Below are 26782 nucleotides of genomic sequence, written 5' to 3' on the forward strand. Positions count from 1 at the left end.
TTTCCTTTCTCCTCAAGATAGTCACCTTTGGTCCTCTCTTTAGCATCTGACATAACTGATCATTTCATTGTTGAAGCACTGTCTTTAATTTGACTTCTCGGATCACACCTGCTCTGATATGACTCCTTCCTAACCACTCCTTAGCATGCTCTTCTACTATACCCACCTTCTCTTCATGAGTTTCAAATGCTGGAGGATTCAGAGCTCTGCCATCAGACCTTTCCCCCTGCTGTTTAACTTCGTAGCTCTTACCTAACTGTATACTTTATTGTATTGGGGTGGCTGTTGGGCAGTGCTTAGGGTTACTCCTGGCTTTATGCTCAGGGATCATGCTCAGAGAACTCTATGCAGTGTCAAGAATCAAATTAGGGTCAGACACAAGCAAGGTTTAATCTCTGAGCGCTCTCTCTCTCTCTCTCTCTCTCTCTCTCTCTCTCTCTCTCTATTTCCCCCTCCCCGTCCCCCCAACCCCAGTGTACTTGCTAAATTCTTCCATAGTCCTAAGTATAGGTGTGTTCGTTTACCACGTAGCTATGCAAGTCTTCTGGGTCGTTTGCTTCGTGTTCACAGAACTGACACAAGTACTGCTCATGGCAGCTGTGCTCTTGGAAGTGCAGGTACAGCTTGGAAGTGCAGGTAAACGAACACGCCTGTAAATTAATCCAGCTGAGCAGGAAGTGTAACAATGGAGAGCACGGGCAGTACAGTCTTCTAAGCAAAATCACCTTCAACAAATGTAGAAATTTCTTTGTATGCCAACTGTGTGGTTTTCGGAGCCAGCTTCATACAAATGTCAACAGGCATGTTGCCACTGAACATATCAAAATTTTCCCTCACGTGTGTGATGACTGCGGCAAAGGTTTTTCAAATATGCTGGAGTATTGCAAACATCTAAATTCGCATTTGTTCGAAGGGATTTATTTATGTCAATACTGTGAATATTCAACGGGACAAATTGAAGATCTTAAAATTCATCTAGATTTCAAGCATTCGACTGACTTACCTCATAAGTGTAGTGACTGCTTGATGAGGTTTGGAAATGAAAAGGAAATTAATAAGTCACCTGCCGGTCCCCGAGACGACTTGATCTCTTTAACTTTCATGATATTAATGTAAAATAGTAAGTCAAGCTTTTTTGAGATGTTAAAATGTCTTGTCTTTACCTCCATTTATGAGAATTATATAGGCAATAAGATAATTGCTTTTTAATTGCCCAATTTTCTTGGCATTGTTAAATTTTTTGGTATATAGTTGTATTCAAAGTGTGGTATTTTTAGTGCATATTATTTTATAGTTTTAACTACTCTTGGTGACTATCATTCTGTTTTTTGCATGTTCACTGATTCCATGAATTGATAAGAAACTAGACTACAGTTTTCTGTTACCATAGGGGCTATGATTTTTTTCTTTATACTCAAGATAAGCTCAGTTGTTTGTGTTTGATGTCATTAAAGTATTCTACTGCCACAACCTAAATGTAACGTAATATACTGCGCATTCCCCTGGAGATCTCTCCTGCCCGCGGAGAGACAACAGTGGAAAGCGCTCCTAATTGGGTGGATTCTGTGAGGGTCCCGAACTGAAATAAGACTAGTGAGGTTAGTAAACAAGGGGCCCAAGACTACACATGCCGATCAAGGGCAACTTTATTAACTGCCATGCTGGTTTTATACTTTTCTTAGCAGGGGGTTGGTACATAAGTTGTCAATCATCAGGGAAGTGTCTTCTCAGACCAAATAAGGAAAGGTTCGGGGTGTATTTGGTGGGCTTACAACATTCTTCAAGAGTAGATTGAGAAATAGTGGGGAGAGGAAGGCAAGGGTTTATCTGGCAGGAGCATCTGGCAGGAAGAATGCATAAGGCTTTTAGTGTAGAGGAAGGTATTCTACTTTACGGGCTTTATGGCGTCTCTTAGTTAACTGCCCTGGGCTACTTTTACCTCTTGAGTTTGGCTATTTCCTTTGTCACAAGGGCACCTTTGCCTCAGGTCATGCAAAGCTGGTAATGGAATTTTCCGGGTTGTCCAGGGTAAAGGTTTCGGGGGTCCTCTTTTGTTCAGGGTCCTGAGCAGTCCCCAACAATATACCATTGAATCCACTGATAATCCCATGAATAATCCAGACCTGTCTTTATTTTTCATTTAGTCACTGTGAATTACAAAGTTGTTCATGATTGGATTTCAGTCATATAGCGTTTCAATACCAGGGCCACTTCCTGCACCAGTGCTCCCGTCCCCATTTGCCTCCTACCCACCAGTTTGCCTCTTTGAGAGGCACATTTTTATGACTTTTGACACTATGGTTTATGGCACTGTTGCTGATAGTCAAGTATAACTTTACTACCTTTCAGCTGCCCTCCCCCCTCTCAGTTAACTACTTCCTCCACCATATCCCACATATAGAGAGATCATCATGATACTCTCCATATCCATTCAGGTAGCAGCCAGTTGCATGATTTTTTTTTTGCATGGGACTGGAGCGATAGCACAGCTGGTAGGGCGTGTGCCTTGCACACGGCCAATCCAGGTTCGATTCCTCTGCCCCTCTCAGAGAGCCCGGCAAGCTACCAAGAGTATCCCATCCACATGGCAGAGCCTGGAAAGCTACCTGTGGCGTATTTGATATGCCAAAAACATTAACAACAGTCTCACAATGGAGACGTTACTGATGCCCTCTCGAGAAAATCAATGAACAACGGGATGACAGTGCTACAGTGCTACAGTCCTAAGTATATACATCTAGTTCGAACATCTGCTCCATACTCTAGGCTGCTTACTTGACACCATCCTAAGATATCGAGTAGAGCAGCCAGATTTAGCATAAACATTTAGCACCAACTGCCAAGCAATAAGCTGACTTTCATCTAAACTTGCTCTTCCCCAAAAAGGCACCAATCATTGCACAGATGTTTAATACAAAAATGATGCAGCATATGGGTCTGGAACAATACCATAGTGGGTAGGGCGTTTTTGCCTTGTGCAGCTAAGCCAGGTTTGATCCCCAGCATCCTCTATGGTCCACAAAGACCACCAGAAGTAATCCCTGAGCAAAATATAAATTTTAATAAATAAAAGTAAAGTGATCAATTTTTAATGGTGCAACACAATTGAAGAACTGATTCCCAAGTTGGTAAGGGTAGGGAGATGAGGTGGAGATTAAAAGGGAAGGGCATTAGGGACCTAGGGAGAGAGCAGTGGGTACATGTGTGATGAAATCATGTGCATATGAAACCATCATTAGCAATATTATAAATCACAGAACCTTAATCAATAAAAAAGTTTTGTTAATGGTGCCATCTGTTCCTATACCTCTTTCTTATATTCCATTCACAAATATTGTCAACAGAGCTTCATCATACAGCACTAAGTCAAATCTGCCTCCTCTTTCCCAACTCCTGAGTCCAAACCATTGCCACCATCGTTGATTCTCTAGCACCTCTTCCCCACAAAAGAGTGATCTGTTTAGACATAAATAAGAGAGGGAGCTCTTGGCTCTTATCTCTCTGCTCAAAGTCCTCCTACCCTGTTCAATCAAACTTAAAGCCCTGGTTATGAATTTAAGTCCAAGTCCTAGCATGTGTAGGAGAGTTTTGCAAGGGTCATCCTGAGAAGATCTGTCTCATAGCTTGGGGGGGGGGGGTGTAGGATAACATAGCCTCAGGTAGTTTAGGTTTATTGGGTTACCCCCATCACCATGCTTTGTTTATTTGTAGCTTCTTTCTTAGTGTTCTGTTGACTTGTAAATACTGTTTTTCTCTTCTCCTTGAGTCCTTTGCATAGTTTATTCAGAGCAATGTCCTTTTCCGTATGGACACAGGAAGACTTAGCAAATGCTATGCTTTTGTAACCTTATGTCATTTGACTCTACATGATATTTTCCTCCTGGGCATCTGTTCTCTCAACCTAAGCCTCAGCTGCCCTTACTTCCTAGAACCCCCAAAAGCAGGGTCCTGACGAGGGATGGGACGGACCCAGGGCAAATGGTGAGTTGTGTGCTACCCTGGCATTGACATGGGCCTGGCCAAAGTGCCTAATGCTTAACTATAAGTTAAGAGCTTGATCATGGACAAATGTTGTCATGATCCAAACAGTGATAACTAGATTCGGACCCTGCTAGGGTTAGGAATGATTAATCTGGCCTGAATGCTGTGGTCTGAGTCTGTGGCAAGATGTTGCCAGGAGAGCTGCATTGCAAGCCTCAATGTATCTCTTGCTGTGTCCATACAAAAATAACTAGTATTAAGATGTTAGTAAGTGTTTGGACTAAGGAAAAGGAAAAAGACCTTAAGAGTCAGGAAGGGCTTTGGAATGCCCTGCCCTCAGGAAGGACTTTCTTGTGTTGGTTTTGCTACCTGGCTGGGTGTAGCCTAGAGGGCAAGGTGGGAGAGACAAGGAGGAGGAGAGACTAGAGAGAGGCTGGAGTTGATGCAGAGAGAGGCCGGAGCTGGGAGTGCGGGAGATGAGAAAGATGGAAGATTGAATAAACGGTAACTAATCAGCAACCAGCTTGGTCCTCGTTCTTCCATCGCCTGTCCTTGACCACCAGCTGTCCTGATCCAGTCCACACACAGCGGTTTCAGAGCACTGAACGCAGGTGGTGAGACAGAGCTGACCAGAGACCCCGCAAGTGCACACGGCCCTCGGCAAGCTTTAGTTTTTTACAGGGGGGGCCACGGGAAGTTAATTTACAAAAAAATATTTACCATAAACTCCCTCAAAGAAATATCTCTGAGGAGATGTACCATTTTTCAAAGATGTATTTTGCCTTTGAAGCCTCCAGTAAAGAAAAAAACCTACCAGCCATAGTCTCTATGCCTGGGGCTCCTCCCAGATTCCAAGCATCCGGGAAGCAATACTGGAAATCTTCCCTATTCCTCAGTGCTGACGGAAGTCATCCTCTCCTTAAATCTTCAATCTATCACCTCTAATCCACTACCAGTCCCAAGTACCCTACAGGAAAGCAAAACAAACAAAATGACTTTCTTAAAGCCTTTTGTTCACACGTGATTGGAAATCTGTGAAATCTTTTGAACCCCGTATTATTATTATAAATGGAACGTGTTTACTGAGAGAGGAGAGGGAGGGAGGGAGAGAGAGAGAGAGAGAGAGAGAGAGAGAGAGAGAGAGAGAGAGAGAGAGAGAGAGGGAGAGGGAGAGGGAGAGGGAGAGGGAGAGGGAGGGAGGATAAGTGTCTGCCACAGAGACAAGCTGGGGACAGTGGCAAGGGAAACTGGGGACATTAGCGGTGGGAAATGTACACTGATAAAGGACAGGCATTGGAACATTGTATGACTGAAACCCAATCATGAATAACTTTGCAACTGTGTATCACACCATCGATGCATATTGCATGTAGATTCAAAGATAACTTCCAAAATTAATATTCCTATAAGTGGGGGGCTGGAGAGACAGTACAGCGGGTAAGGGAAGTGTTTGCCTTGCAGGCAGAGGACCTGGGTTCTATCCCCAGCATCCCTTATGCTCCCTCAACACCGCCAAAAGTCATTCCTAAATGCAGAGCCTGGAATAGCTCCCGAGCAATGCCAGATGTAGCCCCCCACCCCCGCAAAAAAAGAACCTGTATTTTGTCAATGCTAAGGCTTTTTCGTTTTAAAATCAGTGAACCTGCCTGCCCGGTAGAGAGAGTACTGCAGGTAGGGCACTTGGGTTCAATCCCGGGAAAACCCCATATGGTCCCCTGAGCACCGCAGCAGCGATGCCTGAACCCAGGGGCCAGGAGTCAGCCCTGAGCTCCGCCGGGTGTCGCCCCAAAAACATAAAGCAAAGTAACAATAAAAATTTAAAAAAAAACAACACTGAAACTGGCTTGATTCTCACGATATAATCAAAAAGCACATTTTATCAACTTTCTTTTATTGACACGTAAAACCGTGATACCTGGAAACAGACGCACTTACATTTGATCACCCTGAAGGATAAACTCTAGGCATGCGTCACTAGCAAAAGTGCATCCTGCTTCCTGAGTCCAGCTCTGCACCCTTGGGCGTGGACACGAACTGAGTGAAGGAAGAGGCACAACCCTCGTCATCTCCCAAGTGATCGCGTGAGGAAAACGCTTCCAGAAACTGCGGAGCAACAGACACGCGGGTTGGGCCTTTTGGGGGAGGGGGGCTGGGGTTGGGGTTGTTTGGTTGTTGTTTTGGGGGGGGTTTTTGACACTGAACTGACTAGTTCACTGGGCTCTTCGCGACCCGCCTACTCGCAGCCCACCCGCAGCACCGCCCGCCGCCCGGCTCCTACTGCCAGAGCGCGAGAACCGCGCGCCCCGGGGGACCCCTCCGCGCATGCGCCGGCAGCAGCGCGCATGCGCGGCCCACGCTCGCGCCTGCGCAGTCTGCCGCGGGGCGCCCCCCTCATCCCCCGCGTGTCCGTGGCGGCTCGCGTCGCTCGGGTCGCTCCGTCGCCGTCCGGCATGAGGCGCCGGGCCCGCGCTGCTGCCTCACCCGAGCGCCATGGAGTGCCTGCGGCGCCTCAGCCGCCCTCTGCCCCGCGCCGCGGCGCTGCCCCGCCGCACCCTCTTTGCCCTGTCCCTGACCTCCGGGGCTCGCCTTCCTGTCGCCGGCGGCCGCGCGGCCAGCGAGCTCCTCAGGCGCGGGCCCCTCAGCCTGCGCGCGGCAGGTACGTCCCGCCCGGGCGCCAGGCCCCGGGGACGCCCGCCGCCCCGCCCCACCCCCCTCGCCCCGAACCGCGCCGCGTCGAACCCTGGCCCGCGCCGCCGCCACTGACGGGGACTCCCCGGGCCCGCGCGCCGCACAGGGGAGACCGTCTCGCTGGGGCGGCGGCTTCGCCCCCCGAGAAGCATCCAGCGGGCGCCGGGTGGGGACAGGGGGCCGCGGGGGCGTGTGGGTTTGTATCCCGCCCCGGGGGGCGAGGAGGGTGACCGCGTCGCCTGGGCCCCACCCACGGCTTCACGAGCAGCTCTGGCGCTTCAGAGCCGCCGCGCTGCCGTCCCCGCGCGAGCGACCCCAAGCCCGTCCCTGCCCGTCAGCGCCTGTTTCCCCGCTCCCGGCTCTGGGAGACTGTGGAGAGTCACCGTTGACTCTGTGTGTGTGTGTGTGTGTGTGTGTGTGTGTGTGTGTGTGTGTGTGTGTGTGTGTGACTGTGGAGAGTCACAGTTGACTGTGTGTGTGAGACTGTGGAGAGTCACAGTTGACTCTGTGTGTGTGTGTGTGTGTGTGTGTGTATGTCTGTGTCTGTGAGACTGGAGAATCACAGTTGACTGTGTGTGAGATTGTGGAGAGTCACAGTTGACTCTGTGTGTGTGTGTGTGTGTGTGTGTGTGTGTATGTCTGTGTCTGTCTGTGAGACTGTGGAGAGTCACAGTTGACTGTGTGTGTGTCTGGGAGACTGGAGAGTCACAGTTGACTCTGTGTGTGTGTGTGTGTGTGTGTGTGTGTGTGTGTGTGTGTGTGTGTGTGTGTGTGTGTGTGTAAATGACTGCCCCCGACCCCCCAAGGAATAAGATCAGAAAAGAGACAGATCTGTCTGTGGAGCGGGGTAATTTGCTTTGGAACAGGCAGGAATTGCTGGGGTGGGTAATATATCTCTACCCTGTTCCCCTTTCTTTGACGTGCCCTTAGCCAGTATCGATTGTATTTTGGACAGCGTCCTTTGTCCGTCACGAAATCTACTTGCTTATACTTCTTCAACTCCGTCTGTTGTTTTCAGAGTTATTTTCATAGAAGGATTTGTCCTTATTCCAGGTCACTGCGCTGCATCCCAGTGTCCGTGGGCCTTATACACTGTCAAGTGTATCTGGAGGAGATGCTAATACATAGAAAAGTAAAATCTGTAGTTTCGCAATTTATAGGTCAGTTAGATAATATTGAAATGCTTGAAGGTCAAGTGGTACCTGGAATCTGTTTTCTAAAATGTACCCACCAGTGTCATTTGCATAAAAACCTTGGGTTTGTTTTCCTTTGGGGCCATACCCAGCAGTGCCCGGGGCTTAGGGGTCACTCCTACCAGGCTCAGGGACCATATCTGGTACCAGGAAACCAACCCAGGTTGGCCAGTGCAAAGCAAGCACTCCACCCACTGTACTATCGCTCCATCCCTGAGCAGCCTTTTTAAATGATGCCAGAAAAATGAAAAATGGACATTTTCCTTAAATCGCTGAACACTGTGTTATATATTTGTTGTAACTCTGAGATATAAAAATTGATCGGAAAAAGGGTGATTGGAATCTTCAAATTATTTGAATACCTCATGACCTTTTTTAAAAAGGTCATCTCCTGCTAAACGTAACAATCGTCTACTAATAATAATAGAAGTGTTAGTTCTTGGGACCAGGAGATGGCTAAAGAGCTGGTATACATGTTTTGTTTGGAGAAGGCCTAGATTCAATCCGTCCCAGGCATCACATGGTCTCCAAGGCTAAGAGTGACCCTGAGCACCACAGGGTATGCTTCCCCCCAAAGTAAAAAACAGAGTTACTTCAAAAATAATGAAACAGCTGAATGACCACTTGCTAAGAGAGTTGTCTTTCATCTTTTCATGAAAATGGCTTGGCTAGTAATTCTCTTAATTCATTCTCCAGGTGAAGTTTACCGGTTTAGGACTGCTGATGTCTCTCAAGCCACTTTAGCCAGTGTGTCCCCAGTGTTTACCGTGGTAAGTGTGTGTGGTATAATTATAACTAAGAGTATTTATTCTATACTATTTATTCTGTACTATTGTATACTGGAGAGATAACACAGAGGGTAGGGCGTTTGCCTTGCACACGGCCGACCCAGGTTCGATTCCTCTGCCCCTCTCAGAGAGCCCAGCAAGCTACCAAGAGTATCCCGCCTGCATGACAGAGCCTGGCAAGCTACCCATGGCGTATTTGATATGCCAAAAACAGCAACAAGTCTCACAGTGGAGACGTTACTGGTGCCCACTCGAGCAGATGAACAACAGGACAACAGTGCTACTGTGCAGTAGTCTTTATTATGTAGACTGAGTCGCACCATTGACCATATTACTTGTTTTTTTGTTTTATTTTATAATAAATCATATTTAAACGTCATATCTGTATTGCTTTGTATGTAGCCAAACCCAGTTCTGTCCTCTGAGTACGGAGCAAGTAGTAGCTCCTATGCATCACTCAGTATGGCCATACACACCCTAAAATCATAGTTTATATGATCTTTTTTTGTTTGTTGGAGCTGTACCTGGCAATGCTAGGAGTTACTCTTTGCTTGGTGCTTGGGGGTCACATAAAGCAGTGCGCGAATCAAATCCAAGCATCCTGAATGCAAAACAGACACTCTAGCCATTGCGTTCTCTCCAGCCCTGATCTTGTTTTTTTTTTTTTCTTTTTGGGTCACACCCGGCAATGCACAGAGGTTACTCCTGGTTCTACACTCAGGAATTATTCCTGGCAGTGCTCAAGGGACCATATGGGATGCTGGGAGTCGAACCCGGGTTGACTGTGTGCAAGGCATACACCCTACCCACTATGCTATTGCTCCAGCCCCTCTTACTGTTTTTTATTAGAAAATTTCAGTAAGAAAAATTTCAAAAGTGATTCAGATAAGTACTACCCAAAGACTCAGTGTATATTGTAGAAAATAGAGGAGCATCTGCAAAGAAATGTATGTAACATGAGAAATATGTCTTCTGTAAAACATTGGCATGATTTTCTCTAAAATGTGTTTTCTTTTAAATTTACTGCAGATTTTCTTTAATATGTGAAATAAAGCTAGTTTTGATACAAATTTCCCTTAACAGTGATGTTTTATGGCATATTTTATATAATCATCTTGAGCTTATGAGAGGCAAGCCAAAATGTATGTTATGGGGTTTGTCATGTTATTAACATAAATTTTCATCTATAATTATCTCACTCTTTCTGAGAATGCTTAATCTATTGTAACTAGTACAGCCCAGCTAAATGATTCATTAAATATTACTTGATACCTTCACAATTAGCTGTCAACAAATATTACAGAAAAACATTCCCTCTGCTTGCAGAAATTATAAGCATCATATCTTCACTAGAAACTATCGTAAGAGGCCTTTTCTGTAAATCTTTGTCATTTTTTCTGCACCCACCAGAGAGACTTCTTAACGTCAAGTAAAGACTTAACATTCCACTTGACTTAGAATTTCCAGCCCCCTCCAGCATCAGCAAGTCCCAGTTAGTGAGAGCCACCACATTTAGGAAAATGGAGAGCTGGGGTTTGAATTGAGTATCTCACTGACCCACGCTCTTCTCAGTCCATTGCCCACCGTGAGGAGCACTTGCACCATCAGAGTGTTGCCCACTCACAAGACTTATACCTCTGTCAGATTTCTAGGGGGGCCAAGAGAAAATGTTCATTTTTCTTAGTTTTGCCCAAGCAACAGGAAGGGGATTTTTATTTTAACTCAAACTGAACTTAGTCTAAGGTAGACCATTATAGCCAGTGCCATCAGTTTTGTATGCTAATTTGGGAGCAATTAATGGTTTGTTTTTATTATCTTTCTCCAGACAAAATTTGACGAAGGGGGAAATGTTACTTCTTTTGGTGAGTATTTCATTTTCTCCCAAATCCCATCTTTCTGAAATGTTGAGTGAGTGGTTCTAGTGGAAGTTGAGTGATGGTGTTTTGTGAATTTCTGTGTGGAATATACTTTGCATATTTGGGGGTGCAGAAGGAAAGCTTCACATGCTCACCTGTCCTCATTGAACAGACGGTGCCTGAACTGGATAGACTCCCCCAGAACTGTATTCAGTTTGTATTTTTAAAAAAAGATGACCTGCAAGAATTTTGTAGTTAAGTGGATGGGCATGAAAAGTTTCATGCTGAGTGAAATGAGTCAGGAAGAGAGAGACAGACATAGAAAGATTGCACTCATCTATGGTATATAGAATAACAGAGTGGGAGACTATCACCCAAGAACTGTAGAAATAAGTACCAGGAGGTTGACTCCATGGCTTCGAGGCTGGCCTCACGTTCCGGGGAAAGGTCAACTCAGAGAAGCGATCACCAACTACATTGTAGTCGAAGGCCATGTGGGGGAAGGGAGTTGCGGGCTGAATGAGGGCTAGAGACTGAGCACAGCGGCCACTCAACACGTTTATTGCAAACCACAACAGCTAATTAGAGAGAGAGAACAGAAGGGAATGCCTTGCCACAGTGGCAGGGTGGGGTGGGGGGGAGATGGGATTGGGGAGGGTGGGAGGGACGCTGGGTTTACGGGTGGTGGAGAATGGGCACTGGTGAAGGGATGGGTTCCCGAACTTTGTATGAGGGAAGTATAAGCACAAAAGTGTATAAATCTGTAACTGTACCCTCACGGTGATTCTCTAATTAAAAATAAATAAAATTAAAAAAAAAAATCTTATAAGCAAGGCAAGAGCAAGGACATTTATACATCATCTCTCAACCTGCCAGTACAGTAGAGGACAAATAAACAACTGCTATACAAGTTCTGTCTTGTTAAAGAGGCAGAACTGTCATCACTGATATTTCTGGCTTCAAATTACTATCTCTGTAATTGTAAAAGACTATTGTGCATCCTCTGAATTCATTAAATTATCACAATGATAATAATAACCATTATTTTTACTTACTATTTTCACTAAAACATTTGAGACCTCAGAAATTAAATACCAAAACTGTCAACTGGATAGTGTACCAATTGAAAAATTAAAGATAATTATATGAGTATAACATAGTATACTTTATAATATATTATATGCAGTATGATATATGACAGTAAATATATCCACTTCACTTCAGTCATGTTATTATTATTAAAACTAATATTTGCATTTACCTGATGATCTTTCCCAGACTTTTTCATGCTTTATTTTACTTTAGTTCACTTAAGTGATTATCAATGTTTTTGCAATGTGAATTTTTCACCTAATCATTTAAATTGCTTTACATGTGACTAAAATAATCTTTTGAAAATGTCAGATTCACTTGTTTCCAATGTTCTTCGTTGTTTGCAAGCGGGAATAATGCTTAGTGACAATTATTTTTTAAAAATTTTTAATAAATATTAATGTGTTTATTTTTAATTAAAAGATTTAAAATTTAAAAAAAAAAAAAAAAAGATGACCTGGGGCTGGAGCGATAGCACAGCGGGTAGGGCGTTTGCCTTGCACGCGGCCGACTGGGGTTCAATCCCCAGAATCCCATATGGTCCCCTGAGCCCCGCCAGGAGTAACTCCTGAGTGCAAAGCCAGGAGTTACCCCTGAGCTGGGTGTTGACCCAAAAAGAAAAAAAAAGTTCTGGTGTCTGGTTTGTTTTGTTACAAGGCCATCCCCAGTGAAGCCTGGTGGTGCTGAACTAAGTCGTAAGTGCTGGGGACTAAACCAAGACTCTGGCATGCTAAAAGCATATGTTCTTGAGCCATCTCCTGGGCCCCAAATATGAGGATTAGTAAAGCTTTAAAAGAATTTTATGAAATGTGAATAAGTCTAGAAAAGAATCAAGGGGCTGAAGAGGTAGTAAAGCAGGTAGGGTACTGGCCTTATAGTGTGGCTCCCCAAAAAACCCAAAAACTTGTTTTTGATGGTAATAGAAAATTATCTTGATGGTGGTGAACTAAAAGTACAAGTTTCTTTTATTGGGGGGTGGCCTCACCCAGCAGTGCTCAGGGCTTACTCCTTGCCCTGAGCTTAAGGATCACTCGTGGAGGGTTCAGGGAACCCAATGAGATGCCAGGGATAGAAGCATGTCTACACATGCAAGACAAACACATACCTGCTATACTATCACTTCAGCCCTAACGTATAAGTTTCTTGACGGTTCAGCCCACTTGTAACTGACTCTGTTTCTTTCTAGAAAGGAAGAAAACTGATTTATATCAAGAGTTAGGGCTTCAAGCCAGAGATTTGAGATTTCAGCATTTAATGAGCATAACGACAAGGAACAACAGGATTATCATGAGAATGGAGGTAAAGTATTTTATTTCAACTGTATTTCTCCACTGCAGTCTCAGTAGCATGTGACTCAGTAGCCACCTTGTCAGTGTCTAGGTCAGCTAGCCTGATAGTGCTCAGGAGCTATTCCTGGCACCAGGTTAACCCTGGCGGTGCTCCAGCGACCTTATGGTGCTGGGGTTTGAGAACCATAAGCGTGCACAGGAGTTGTCACCTGGCCACTCCTTCCTGTTACTGTTAACATAAATGAAAGTTTATAAATGAAAGGGAGTCTGGGGCTGTGAGTGAAGTTCAGTGGCACAGTACTGGACTTAACGGAAGGAAGGCTCAGGTTCAGTCCCCAGCACAGAGGAAAACAATAGTGATAAAAGATGCCAGGCTTTGTAATGCTGATGATTTCTCAGTGGCGTTAAGTAGAGCCCTAGGCTATTTCTAGCTTCATAGTCTCAAATTAATTTAATATATGTTGGTGATGTTTTAGAAAGAAAACTGTCCTATTTGAGCCAAACAATTGTGATTAAAAGTATTGTTTTCTGAAAGTTTATCCAAGGACTTTCAAGACTTCCCTTTCTTTGTCCCATTTATTTTATGCTGTTTTCCTTTTATCACCCTGGAAGTTCTTTGTGGGTTGTTGGGGTTTTTTAGGGGGGGGAGGTTGATCCTACAGTAAGGCAGGGGTCCACTGGGGCTGCACCAGAGGTGCTCAGGATGCCTTGCAGTGTCAGGATGAAACCCACAGCCCTGCATGTGTACTGCTATCTCCCTCACCCTGGAAGTCTTGGGGGGCCAGTGTATTTGAGCTATACCTGTCTGTGCTGGAGGCGTACTCCTGACTCTGTACTTTGGGATCACTCAGGACGAGGAAACTGCGGGGATCAAGCCAGGGTCAGCCACGTGCCAGGCGTGCACCTTAATCCCTGTGCTGTGTCTCTGGCCTCTCACCCTGGAAACCTTAAGGGATCAATTTTCAGTTTCTTACTATGAGGATGAGAAGTGCCAAGACTTGCAGATATTTTAGTCTTCCTTTAATAAAGTCTCTGTCTTTGAAAGACCATGACTTGTTAAAGGTATTAAACTTGATAAGAGTATTAAACCATATGATGAGTGTTATTTTTTTCTGTAGCCCTACAGCTTGCATGCATGTATACATGTGCATGCACATGCACTGATAACATGTTTGTTTCTTACAGTATTTGAAAGCTGTGATAACTCCAGAGTGTCTTCTGGTGTTAGATTATCGGAATTTAAATTTAGAGCACTGGCTGTTCCGAGAACTGCCCTCACAGCTGGCTGGAGAGGGCCAGCTCGTCACGTACCCTTTGCCCTTTGAGTTTAGAGCTATAGAAGCGCTCCTGCAATACCGGGTAAGCCTCTACCGTAACTCTGCTGAAATCTGCCCTGCTGTCCAAACGCTACTAAGTAGAAAGATGTGTTTGTTGCTACGGTGCTTTCTCAAGCCACACACTCTATATTTTATATGGAAAAAGTACTTGATTTTAAACTGAATCAAATAGATCTGAAGTTCCTCAGTACAGTTTCGAGAAGTTGTAATGACATCCAAGGAAGCACTTTTTGTGTTGGTTTTCTTTGTACAAGTCTTAAATGTTCACAGGTGGCGATTCAATATCCTCAGTATGATCGAGGTGAATATTTTTCTTTAAAAAGTCTTAAATGCTTACCACATTTGTTTCTAAATTAAATTATATGTATATATGTATAGGTAAGCTACTTGCATGTGCTGAAAATAACACACATCTTTCTAGTTGTTCATAATCCTTTTCTGCATACAGTCCTGTGAGGCAGATAAATGCTGCCTCTGTTTGAGACCAAAGGGGGCATAGGGATTCTTCTAAGGACTCCCCCGTAACATTGATATCATTCGTGAGTCTCTGAAGATTCTGTCAGGCCCTTTGCAGGAATCGCTGTTGCTTCTTGGTGCTGAAATACTGTATTATTTTCTCTTGATCCTGGAGTAAGGATAGGCCTGTTCAGGAACTGGTGAGACTAAGAGCATACAGTGCTGAGTGGGAGGAGGAGAGGGGAGGTGAAGGGAACCTGAGGGCCTGCAGTCCCTCTCTCTCACACATCTTGCACTACTGCAGCGGTTGCACAGGCTCCCTTCCCTGACGGCACGATTTAGACTAGCCAGTGACTAGTAGGAGCATCATCACTATTTGGGGGGAAGCAAGAGAGGGAGAGAAATGAAAGTCATCAACTGTCAGGAGCAAGTTGCACTGGCTGGGTAAGTTCTTAAGTTCTTGGGAACTCAGCTCATGCTGAAATAAACATTGGGATTAATATCAGTAACTAATTTTGTTAGTGCTTGTTACCAGCCAGTGTAGAAGCATTTCAGCGTTCTAGCAACTGGAATAGTCATCCTGGTGCATAGCTGCTGACTACCAGCCATGCCTATGCAAGCCTTAGACAGATATGCCTCATCTTACTGTGCTGCACAGATAGTTGTTTTTTTTTTTTTAATTGAATCACAATGAGATACACAATTCTAAAGTTGTCTGTGATTATGTTTCAATCATATAATGTTCCAATACCTGTCCCTTCACCAGTGTACATTTCCCACCACCAGTGTCCTCAGTTTCTCTCCCCTCCTCCCCCCCACCTCCATTACCTCTATGACAAACACTTCCCCCCTCTCTCTCATCTCCCGCGCCCACCCCCCACCCCCCACAATACAGATACTGAAAGGTTATCAGGTATATCCCTTTACCTGCTTTCAACATTCAGTTCCTGTCCAGAATGATCCGAGACCAGGAGGACTGGTCAGTGGTTGCCTTAAGAGTGTGTGTGGGGGGAAGGGGGGGAATTGGGCAGTTAAGGGCATTTAGGATCAAGAAGGGACCAGTATGATCATAATAGTTGGAAATGATAATTTTGGATAATTGCATTTTTATAAAAACCCTCCAACAGTAACTTTTAAAATAAGGCATTGTGGTCGGTTGGTTTTTGTGATTTTTACAGCACATATTTAAGTATAGTCTAGTTTAGCACAAATATAACTTCATGTTCACTGGGAAACCAAAAAGGTTATATCATTCCCCACTGTAATCCTCACTTGTGTGATGTTTTTAGGGGAAGACTCCTAGGAGAGAGCTCATTTGCTGTTGAGCCTGTAAGATCAGTAATAAGTGTCAATATGATTATGATGGAACCCAGAGCTCGAGTTTGAGGGTCATCTGGACTGGGCATCTCAACGGTGCCTGTGTTCTGAAAGTACTACAGCCTTCCTAGCTGTTACAGGTTTCTGTGTTTAATCAGAGGATTCATTGACCCTGAGTATTCTAAAAAGATTGTTTTGATTCTTATGAAAGGTCATGTTATTATCTAGATCAACACCCTTCAGGGGAAACTTAGCACTCTGCAGCCATTGATCCTTGAGACATTGGAAGCTTTAGTGGATCCCAAACATTCTTCTGTAGACAGAAGCAAACTGCACATCTTGCTACAAAATGGGAAAAGGTAAGCATGGGTGTTTTCTCCAAGAATTGATCCTTGGTGTGCTTGGTAAATTTGGAGGTACGTTTTCACAGGCTGGTGTTTATCAACAATGCTGTTCTTTAAAAAAAAAAAAAAAAAAAAAATTAATGTCCTATTTATATTAATTGTGTTTATATAAATATTATTGCAGCCTATCAGAATTAGAAACAGATATTAAGATTTTCAAAGAATCCATCTTGGAGATCTTAGATGAAGAAGAGTTGCTGGAAGAACTCTGCCTGACGAAGTGGAGTGATCCGCAAGTCTTGTGAGTGGGTGATGCTTTGTTATTCCTTGGGGATCAGTCTCCTGACATCATCAGCATTATTTCTCATAGATTCTATGATAAAAAGATTGACATTATATATTCCTAGTGGCCTCACTATTTCCCCGGGCTGTGTTGATGTAACTTGGATTAGTGAGGCCATATTGAGGTTATGTTTTGCACACAACACAGCTGGACTATGAGGAGTCTAGCGACAAAACATTATCTGTCTTTGCAAAAAACCAACCGCCCAAATGTACACAAATCATTGGGAATATGGGGTGGGGGATCGCAGAGGAAGTGGAACAGAGTTCTCATGGATGAGGAAAAACGGTGAAGGGACATGAGAAAGAGGTCACCATAAGATTTGGAAGTTTGGGCTAACATAAGAATGCTCATCTTGGGGCTGGAGTGATAACATAGAGGGTAGGGCATTTGCCTTGCATGTAGCATACCGGGTTTGAGTCTCACCATCCTATATTGTCCCCTAAGCACCGCCAGGAGAAATTCCTGAGTGCATGAGCCAGGAATAATCCCTGTGCATCACCAAGCGTGACCCAAAAAGCAAAAAAAAAAGAAGAAGAAGAATGCTCATCTTATAAATCATTGTTGTTTCTTCAGTTTCCATATTCAGGGGTAGAGAGCTGTACAGGCTGACTGCATGACTCACATGTGGGGGGCCGCAGTCTGCTACCCAGCATAGACCCAGGAATAGCCATGAGCACTGCCAGAGGGGGCCCCAAATCAGCAAATTGTTGAGACATTTTTCTGTTGAGACATTTACTGTTGTCCACACTCAAGTTGTATGTTTATTGAAAACATTCCGTTTTTCTTGGTAGACAGTACCAGAAATTTAGAGACACTTTGTTGTGTTTACAGTTTTAGTCTATGTTTTTTAAGCATTTTTGAAACATTAGTCATTTTATTCTAATAAGCACTAAATGAAAAACTGTAGCTGATAGATATAGAAACAAAAAATTAAACACACTTTACTAGGTTTTTTTGCCTTGCTTACATCTTTTTAGTACCTACAGTGTCCTCATTTAGTCCCTAACTAGCTCAATAAATAGATGCTTGTTAAGGACTAATTGAAGACATTGTTGGTACTGAAAAGATGATGTACATTCTGAGGACGTCTTAATTTTGTCTTGATTTTTGGATCATGCTTGGCACTGCTCAAGGGCTGAGACTGGCTCTGCTCAGCAGTGCTCAGGTACCCATGTAGTTTGGGGATCAAACACAGCCCTCCCACATACAGTGTGTGCACTTAGCCCATTGAGCTACCTGTCCAGCCCCAGATTAATTATTTTAGTGACTCTCATTGCAGTGAGAAGAGTAGTGCTGGAATTGACCATGCCGAGGAGATGGAATTGCTGTTGGAAAACTACTACCGATTAGCTGAGGATCTTTCCAATGCAACTCGGGAACTTAGGGCACTCATTGATGATTCACAAAGCATTATATTCATCAACCTGGACAGGTGAGAAAGAACTGTATAAACAACAAGTATTTCCTTTGCAAAGGAATTATAAAATAACAAACTTTCTAAGGAATTGTCATGCAGGAGGCTGAGAAGATAGTTCAGCAGTTAGGGGCACATGCTGATCATGAACTGTGACCCGAGTTTGAACCCCAGCATGCCCTGGCCCCCTAGACAACTGGCCCTGGCAGTCCCCAGCACCACATCCCCAGCCCCTAGCTTTGAGTTGCTCCATCTGTTCAGCTGAGTGTCTCTGGGATGACCCAGGTCCCCCGATACAAAAATATGTGTATTTTTAAATACAGAAAAAAACTCACTGTAGAGGTAATTAAAGGAATTATACTATTCTTAGCATCTGTCATTCCTTGTGTGCAGTGGGGCCTTTTTATTGTAAGGTGTATTTATATATGTGGTCTTCCTTAGAGCATTTACTGTGTGTGTATGGGGGGGGAGTGGCAGTTAGAGGGCCCCTGGAGTCTAAGCAGCTGCTTTTCTCTCCAGCCACCGGAATGTGATGATGAGGTTGAACCTGCAGTTGACCATGGGCACCTTCTCACTTTCACTCTTCGGACTCATGGGAGTTGCTTTTGGAATGAATTTGCAATCATCCCTTGAAGAGGTAAGAATGTACAATTTCAGCTATCTTGGAATCACCTTACTAATGTTTTGAAGGTCCGTTTTCAGTGGTATTTAAAAAGTCTTAACATGCAGACTCACGTAAGGAAGTTAGATTCTGTGTATTGAAACAGGAACAGTTTACCCTGATAAAACAGAGCTCTGTCTGTAGCCTGGCGTCCTTCAGGTTTTCCAGACCTGTGACTGACATGGTAAGGGTGTGATGGGCCTTCTCACACTCTGAGACAGTCTTACTGAAGTTTGACTTGTTTGTAATGTGGCAGGTAGTTTTTCTGGCACTTTGCCTGCATTTTGGGCTCAACTCTGAAAATGGATCTTTTAGAATTAGTCTATGCAAAGAAAATAGACCCCTCTGCCTTGGGGTAGGGGTTGGGGTTTGGGATGAAAACATCCAAAATATGGTGGTGGGAAGGTGTAATGGTGGAGGAATTGATGTTTGAATATTAAATATTATCAAATATTGTGAACTATTTTATAAAAATAAAATTAAATAAAACTTTCTAAAAAATAGACCCCGAAAAGTTTTAAATAATACCCAAGGGCCTAGGGCTAGAAAAAAAAGTTAGGATGCAGGGAGCCGGAGCGATAGCACAGCGGGTAGGGCGTTTGCCTTGCACGCGGCCGACCCGGGTTCGATCCCCGGCATCCCATATGGTCCCCCAAGCACCGCCAGGAGTAATTCCTGAGTGCAAAGCCAGAAGTAACCCCTGAGCAGCGCTGGGTGTGACCCAAAAAGCAAAAAAAAAAAAAAAAAAGTTAGGATGCAGGGATGCAGACCCACCAACAGACTTTGCATTTTGCTTTACCGTCTGTCCCTGTTAACACTAATCTCTCTCAGAGATTGTCTCATCATTCTGGCCCCACATTTCTTACTGTAAGGCTTCTAGAAATATATGCATCTGAATATATGTTCAGTGGCCTGTATGCTGTGTCCCAGTTCGTCCAGCAAGTCTGTTCTATCTCTGGCTGTCACCTTCATCTTCCCCACATCATCTCTGATCCACACCACTCTATACTGGTATAGTCGTTTACTACGCCTAGTGGTGCTCGGGTTACTCCCAGCTCTCCTCAGGACACCAGGTGGTGCCAGAGATCAAACCCTGGCCTCCTGCATGCAGAGCAGAGCGTGTGCTCAGCCTGTTGAATAAGCACGCCCGCCTTGTGCTAAGCTTTTGAAAAGCAGACTTTAAAAGAAGCCAATCTGGGTCACTGCTCACTGCCCTAAGATAAGACCCCAAAGGCCTTGGCCTCCCCAGCTTCTTCCCCATCCCTCCTCCAGCCTCTGTGCCCACCCTGTCGGTGGTTCCATTTCGCATTTCCCTCCTGCTGCTCCCCTCACTCCTGTCAGACCTTGCTCCCTAAAGTCTCTTGTCTCCCACCTCACTGGATGGTACCTGACTCTCCTGCTATCGATGCCCGGGTAATGCCACTCGCCGTGTGCCATATGCCAGTAATCCCACACACCCCCTGTGTGCTTCTTTTGAGTGTGCCTCTGTCAGCAGGAGTCTGTCCCTGGGATGGGAACCTTCAGCCCCCCTTTATGCATTGTACTGGCTGCTGATCACAGATACCTCCATGGCTGCATGCAGTTTTTCTTGTATTCCCATCTTCTAAATAGTAATTTTCCCAAACCAGTAAATTTATTCATCATAGGTCAAAGGAGCTCACTCCTCTTTAGTATAGTTGTGAGTATCCCCGCCTGTCATAAGGGAGACCTGGGTTTGATATCCCGATGGGGAGGTCTGTCAACGTTTTTCTTGGGCCAGAGCAATAGTACAGTAGGTAGGACATTTGCCTTGCACGCAGCAGATCCAGGTTCAATCCCTGGCATCCTGTATGGGTCCTCCAAGCACTGCCAGGATTGATTCCTGACTGCAAAGCTAGGAATAATCCCTGAGCGTTGCCAAATGTGACCCAAAAAGCAAAAATTTTTTTTTAAAGTCATAGGTCGAAGAGGATCTATAATGATCTACAATTTCCCTAGGGAAAAAAATGTAAAAATTGTCCTTTTTTTAAACTTAAGGGGGACAGAGTAGTAGTACAGCAGGTCCGGTGCTTGCCTTGCACACAGCTGACCCAGGCTCACTCCCTAGTAGAGCTTGAGATAGAACTGGGTTGACTGCGGGCAAGGCACACGCCTTTAGCCTCTGTCCTATCTCAAACCCACAGAACTGTTCTGGGCTACCATATATACTGAGCACTGCTTCCAGCCTGGGCTGATCTGTGCCCTGCGGGAGCTCTGTTACAATGGAGGAAGGACTAAAAACAGCTGCTGTGTGACATGTACAGACGTGGCCATGGGTGCCCCTGTGCAGTGCTGAGGTCTGTACCTACAGCACCCCCATAAATCACACTTGGCAGTGAGGAGCCAAAGGTGCTCTGCCCTGAGCCGCATCTCCAGCCCCTGTCCCTTCGATGTTTAACATCAAACCCCATTGGAGACAGGATGTTGGTCTGTCCTATTCATGATGATAAATTTGGTCATTTGCTTACCACCTTTCAACTTCCGTTATAAAGGTCAGGTTTCTTGAACACACAATTCCCACACTATGAGTGTCCCAGTTATGCAAAATCCTGCATCTGAATTACATCTTTTTCTTTCTAAAGAAGTCTGTGTTACTTTTCTCTTCCAGGACCACCGAGTGTTTTGGCTGATTACAGGGATCATGTTCATGGGGAGTGGCCTCATCTGGAGGCGTTTGCTGTCCTTCCTTGGGCGCCAGCTGGAAGCCCCTCTGCCCCCCATGGTAAGAAGGGCTCCGTTCACAGCTGATTTGTAGCAGAGGTCCTGGGGTCTGTTTGTCGCAGGCTTTGTGGCCTTGAGCAAACTGTTTGATTTCTGTAAATCTCCCTTAGTTTCCTGTCAACTTAGTATCATGTGAGTCTTGATAGTAATGGGAAAATAAGTATATGTTCAGGTGCCTGGCACAGTGAGAAATACTTTTTTTTTTTTTTTTTTTTTTTGCCTGGCCCCAGCAGTGCTCAGGGTTTACTCCTGGCCCTGCACTCAGGAATTAGTCATGGGGGGCGTAGGGGACCACTTGGGGTGCCAGGGGTTGTATCCATTTTCTCCACATGCAAGACAACACACTCAGGAATTAGTCATGGGGGGCGTAGGGGACCACTTGGGGTGCCAGGGGTTGTATCCATTTTCTCCACATGCAAGACAACACCCTACCCACTGTACTGTTGCTCCGGCCCCTAAACAGACGTAATTTAGATGCAGGATTTTTCATAACTGAAATTGAAATAGAGAAAAAAGAGTATAATGTTTTGATCAAGATAAAAGCTTAGCTCCTTTTCCTTACCATTCTATTGGTAGTTCGCACCACTGGAATAAGTCCTTAAGGACACTAATATTTCACCTCAGTCCTTCTGTCATTTGGAATATGATTCATCATTTTGCTAGTTCTTTTAGAAAAGACGTAAACTAAAACTAATTTCCCTGCTTTATCTAGATGGCCTCTTTACCTAAAAGGCCCCGGCAGGCTGATCGAAGAACGGAATTGAAACACAACTTAAGGCCAGATGGACTTGGATCAAACAGGAATGTCCTAACAAACCGTTAGGAACAGCCTAGCAGAAATGCTTTTATGTTTTTTGTGGTATTTGCAGGGAAATTCAGTGCTCTCTTATGGTTTCCTTATATAGAGGGAGACTTGAGAAAAGTCGGGTTATTTAAATTATTATGTCTGTTGATAAAAAATATTTTGACAGACACAAAACTTCATTGCAAAGTTCTTGCTCTGTAAAAGGCCAATGTTCTATATCCTACAAATGTACACGCATAAGGATTGTTTTTATAAATGTGATGTGAGCCATGGAGAGATCGATGCAAGAATAGTTTTATATATTTTATATAATTTGTGCATATAAAGAAAAGTGCTATTTCCTGTCTAAAATCCTGGAAACTTGATGAGCCCCCAGTTTTGAGATGATGTTCTTCAATTCTTTTTCTAGGGAATAACTCAGGTTACTGAAAAGCTAGCAAAACATGAAACTTAAACCCTGGAAGTTTGTGTTTGAAATTAATTCTTAGCAAAGCTGTATTGTCCTTTATGTCCCCACCCTCTTTTTTTTTTATATGGTGAAAAAGGAAAATGACCACTCCATTCCCAACTTGATAAGGCTTCTGGTTAATCAAGATGGCATTTTTTCAACCCTGAAACGTTGTCTTTGCTCCACTGCAGTGGAGGCCATTGGAAGCAAAGCGGGAAGGAAGTCTTTGCATTCTGTCTCTGTTTATAGCAGCTCAGTCATTCCTGGTTTTGTGTCACCCCAACCGCCCACACACAAGAAAAAGCTGTTCAGCACCTCGCTGCTCTGTGTACTCACACCTCAGAGGGAACAGATGGACTCCAGATTGGGGGTACGAGACAGGCTTTCAGCCGTGGGTGCCTTTTTGTTTTCATTGTCAGATTTGGGCTTAAAACAGACGCTATTTCTGAGACAACTCGACTGTTCTCTGTAACATATCCACTCCTACCTTTTTAATACATGTGTTTTGAGCTGAACGCAGCCAGACACTAAATTGTAGAATCCTTTCTGCCTGGTGCCAGAAGCAGCGGGGAAGGCACAGCCCTCTCAGCACTCCAGGGCCTTCACTAAGCCTTCAAGGTTGGTGGGACTCTCACTTCATTCATTTTTTTAAATAAATAATTGTGATGGTTTTCTAAATACTCTAGTAATACTGAGATTTCAAAGGGCACTCGGCCACACTCCAAACGACTTTGCTGTTTTTGATCTTATGATTGTAAACTAGGTATTATCTGTGATCTGAAGCCTTGGAGGCCTAGAGAGGAAATCTTGGCCAGGCTAATCAGGCCTAACATAGAATCAGGGTCATTTTTCCTTGTACTGTTTCTACTTAGTTTATGAACTTGAGTGAAATAAAATTTTTTTTAATGTTATGGCTCATCACTAAAATTCAGCTACCTCATTGTCAGATAAAGGAAAATTACCAATGATTTATGAAATGTTTGCAGGTGGTTGGATGCAGTGTGATTTTTTTAGTGGCAGTCTGCTTTGGTGGTTTCAGGGAAGCTTCTTAAAGTTCTTTTAGTAACACAGCTTATACCAAAATATTTTACAAAGTTCATTAGTTTTAAAGTTTGAGTTAAGATAATAGGCTGAGCACATAAACTCTCTAACTCACAGTCGACAGAATATTAAACTCCCAGTCATGCAAGCAAGCAAATAATCATATCACCTGTTTAACATGCACGACTGCCAAATATCATGTAGCTACTTTTCCCTGCAGTGCTCAGGGATCATTCATTGTGCAGCATGCAGGACGGCAGTTCACAAAGGCCCAAAGAGCTTTGGTTGCCACTCAGGCCTCTGGCAGTGGGGCCATGGGGTGCTGTGGAGCTGGGCTGCGTCTCCAACCCCAGCACTGTCTTCCCCAGAGCAAGGTCCGATGCTCTTTTGTAACACTCCCTTGTCTGTAGAAGGCCACTAAGTGAATGTGGCAGAACAGATCCTTTTGAGGATGGTATTAACACTCATTTCGTTCTCGATAAATAAACTGTGATAATGAACCACTGAACACTCTCATATTTAAAAGCTATTTATTCTTGGTGAGTTACTCCAGTATTGTTCACAGCTTTACTTGGAATTACAATGTTCAGCTCACACTTTATAATTATTTAGTAGTAGTAATACCTACAGGGGGATCAAATGGCTGGTGCATGGACAGTGGAATTCAGAGACCTCAGTTTATCCCCAAACTCATTTCATAGTCTCTTCCATCTTTGAGACAAAGGCAGAAAACAGTTCCGGTCTTCAAACCTTGAAGAAAGTTGTTACATAGAGACAACAAAAAAACCTTCAAATGTTTTAATGTCTTCTGAATTCTTGGAATAAAGCTGATTTTGAGTTACACTGTTGTATGCATTTGATTTGTGTTGAGATTGGAACCCTACAAAGTATCTTATTTCTCACCCAGTGTCTTAGAATTATAACTAATAATGTTTTAGAGCAGTGAAAATTCACTTTTTAGTACAAACCATCAGACCAGTGACTCCCAGTCAAGGTCCATATTACCCTCTTGGGGCATCCAGAATATTCCAAGGTGAAAATTGCTTAAAAGGAGCGCCTTGGCAGGACACTGGGGGTCTAGCTGGTAAGAGAGGGCAGGAAGGAGACAGGGTCACCAGAAGGAAGCCACGATCAGAAGAGGTTAGAGAAATGTTGCATTAGTATATTAGATATTTTTCTGTCTGCCAGGCTTTTACATATTGTATATATCTGCCGTACAGGTTGATCCTTAGCAGGCCTTTACATCATTTCTAACTATGGAACAAGCATGATTAAATATCCAACGTAAGACCCTCTGAAATTTCTAAGAGTTAACCTTTTCCAACATGGTGCCTGATATCTAGTATTCTTAGCATTGAGAGAAATAAAGATTCTCTGATAAAAACAGGCCAGTCCTTTAATGGTAGTTTCCAAAAGGAAGGTTTACAAAGTGCAGCCTTCTGATGGAAGATTCAGATGAGAAACGCCCCCACTGAGTGCACGGTCATCAGTTTGTGCTTCCCTTAGATGTCTCATCTGCTAAGCGAACACAACTAATAATTCCTGCCCTTCTAAAAGCAAGTTTCATTAAAGCCACTCTTAATCAGCTGCATTTCCTATACACAGCTTATCGTAGGTTCTTAACTGGATACTTTTTGTAGTTTAGTAGGAAACCCTGTGGCTACCAGAGCTCTGCCTTCATGGTGCTCAGGGGCTATGCCTGTCTCTGTGCTCCAGGGTCACTCCTGGTAATGCTGGGGGGAGAGAACCAGGGTCAGCCACGTGCAAAGCAAGTGTCTTTTTTGCTAGTTCTCAGGCCCTTGCATAGTTCTTTAAATGGAGGCAGCAGTGGGATCCTGACTTTTCCAGGTTTGTGCCTGTTCACGGTTTTCCAACGCAGATTCAATTTACATCTCACAGCTTTTCTGTGATTTCTAATTGAACTTGACTCTCCAGCTGGACTCCTGCCTTCCTTGACGGCATCTATCTACCCCAGGAGAAGCTGAGCCAAGAACTCGGCCTGTGTTGTCTCCCCTAAGCCTTAAAAGAAACAGGTTCTTCCTTGACACAGAATCAGCTCATTACTACGTGTACAGGTGATGTCTATAATAAATTTTTTGCATAGGACACCCTGTGGTCCGTGCATTTCTTCCCTTTTAGCATGCCACACCAGCAGACAAAACTTCTCGACTGAAATCAACCCAAGCAGAAGTGAAGCCAAGGTCTGCTTCTCCTTGGCAGAGAAAGAACCCTCTCAGGGTGCTGAAAACAACAAGCAACAAGTCACTAGGTCCATCAGCTGCTAGAGCAGCGTCTCTACGAACACACGTGAGCACGGGCAGGTGGCAAGGTTTCGGTTCTGCAACTTCTCCTTCACCTTAGGAAACACTGATAATGCAGTAAAAAGCATTACGAAACAGCGAGGTCAGTGATTCTGCCATTACCAGGTTTTTCTTCTGGCACTACCATTTCTGTTCCTCCTCCAGTTTTCCTCTCTGCATATGATGCTATTTCCCTTTCATGAGAATGGGTCGATTTTTTTAAAAGACAACTTTAGGAGAAATCCTACACAGAGATCTCAACCACGAGAAGGCCTGTTAAAGCTAGCAGACCTAGACATTCATGTACAGAGAAGGCAGGTTATACGATAGATGGAAACACAGGCCGTAACTTAGGAAAGGTTTACTCGGAAGGGCAGCATAGTAAACTCCAGAAGGGAACATGAGTAATTACAATGAAATCACCATTTCCTGTATCACGTTCCAGATAACCTGGCTGGCTTGCCCCAGGACCCCTGCCTCTATGAGTAGAACCTACTCATCCCTGATTGTGCCACTTTGTCCACCAGAACACCCTCACCCAGGAGGTGACTGGCATGAGAGAGGGGAAGACGGGATGAGGAAAGTGGAGAGTGGAATCTTCCCCATCTAAGCCAGGCTGTAGATGTGAAGTGCTCCAGACAGCCGCGCTCCAAATGAACTCCTTCCCGAAGCAATGACAACCTGATT

At 44.3% G+C, this 26782-nt stretch overlaps 2 protein-coding genes across 5 annotated transcripts in view; one reads left to right on the plus strand and one right to left on the minus strand.

The window, feature by feature from the left end:
• The first annotated feature begins 6377 nt into the window (after window positions 1-6377).
• MRS2 (magnesium transporter MRS2) lies at window positions 6378-24638 on the plus strand. Its single transcript, XM_055129477.1, has 11 exons — window positions 6378-6637; window positions 8559-8632; window positions 10476-10512; window positions 12785-12897; window positions 14073-14246; window positions 16226-16356; window positions 16526-16642; window positions 17967-18119; window positions 18621-18738; window positions 21389-21502; window positions 22214-24638. The coding sequence occupies exons 1-11, from the start codon at window positions 6472-6474 to the stop codon at window positions 22322-22324; spliced, it is 1308 nt and encodes a 435-aa protein (XP_054985452.1). The 5' UTR covers window positions 6378-6471; the 3' UTR covers window positions 22325-24638.
• GPLD1 (glycosylphosphatidylinositol specific phospholipase D1) overlaps window positions 24309-26782 on the minus strand; it is a 65330-nt gene continuing 62856 nt past the window's right edge. For all 4 annotated transcript variants that reach the window (XM_055129472.1, XM_055129471.1, XM_055129475.1 and 1 more), the window contains one exon: window positions 24309-26782. In XM_055129472.1, coding sequence (XP_054985447.1) covers window positions 26702-26782 — 81 coding nt within the window. In that variant the 3' untranslated portion in view covers window positions 24309-26701.

This window comes from Sorex araneus, chromosome 2 (genome assembly GCF_027595985.1).
Source record: "Sorex araneus isolate mSorAra2 chromosome 2, mSorAra2.pri, whole genome shotgun sequence".
NCBI classification, from domain to species: Eukaryota; Metazoa; Chordata; class Mammalia; order Eulipotyphla; family Soricidae; genus Sorex; species Sorex araneus.

Excerpts from the sequence above, each read along its gene's own strand:
- MRS2 (XM_055129477.1), top strand. The coding sequence starts at position 6,472 with ATGGAGTGCCTGCGGCGCCTCAGCCGCCCTCTGCCCCGCGCCGCGGCG. Across the intron at positions 16,357-16,525 it reads TTGCTACAAAATGGGAAAAG|CCTATCAGAATTAGAAACAG; the intron begins GTAAGCATGGGT and ends ATATTATTGCAG. Across the intron at positions 18,739-21,388 it reads TGCAATCATCCCTTGAAGAG|GACCACCGAGTGTTTTGGCT; the intron begins GTAAGAATGTAC and ends TTTCTCTTCCAG.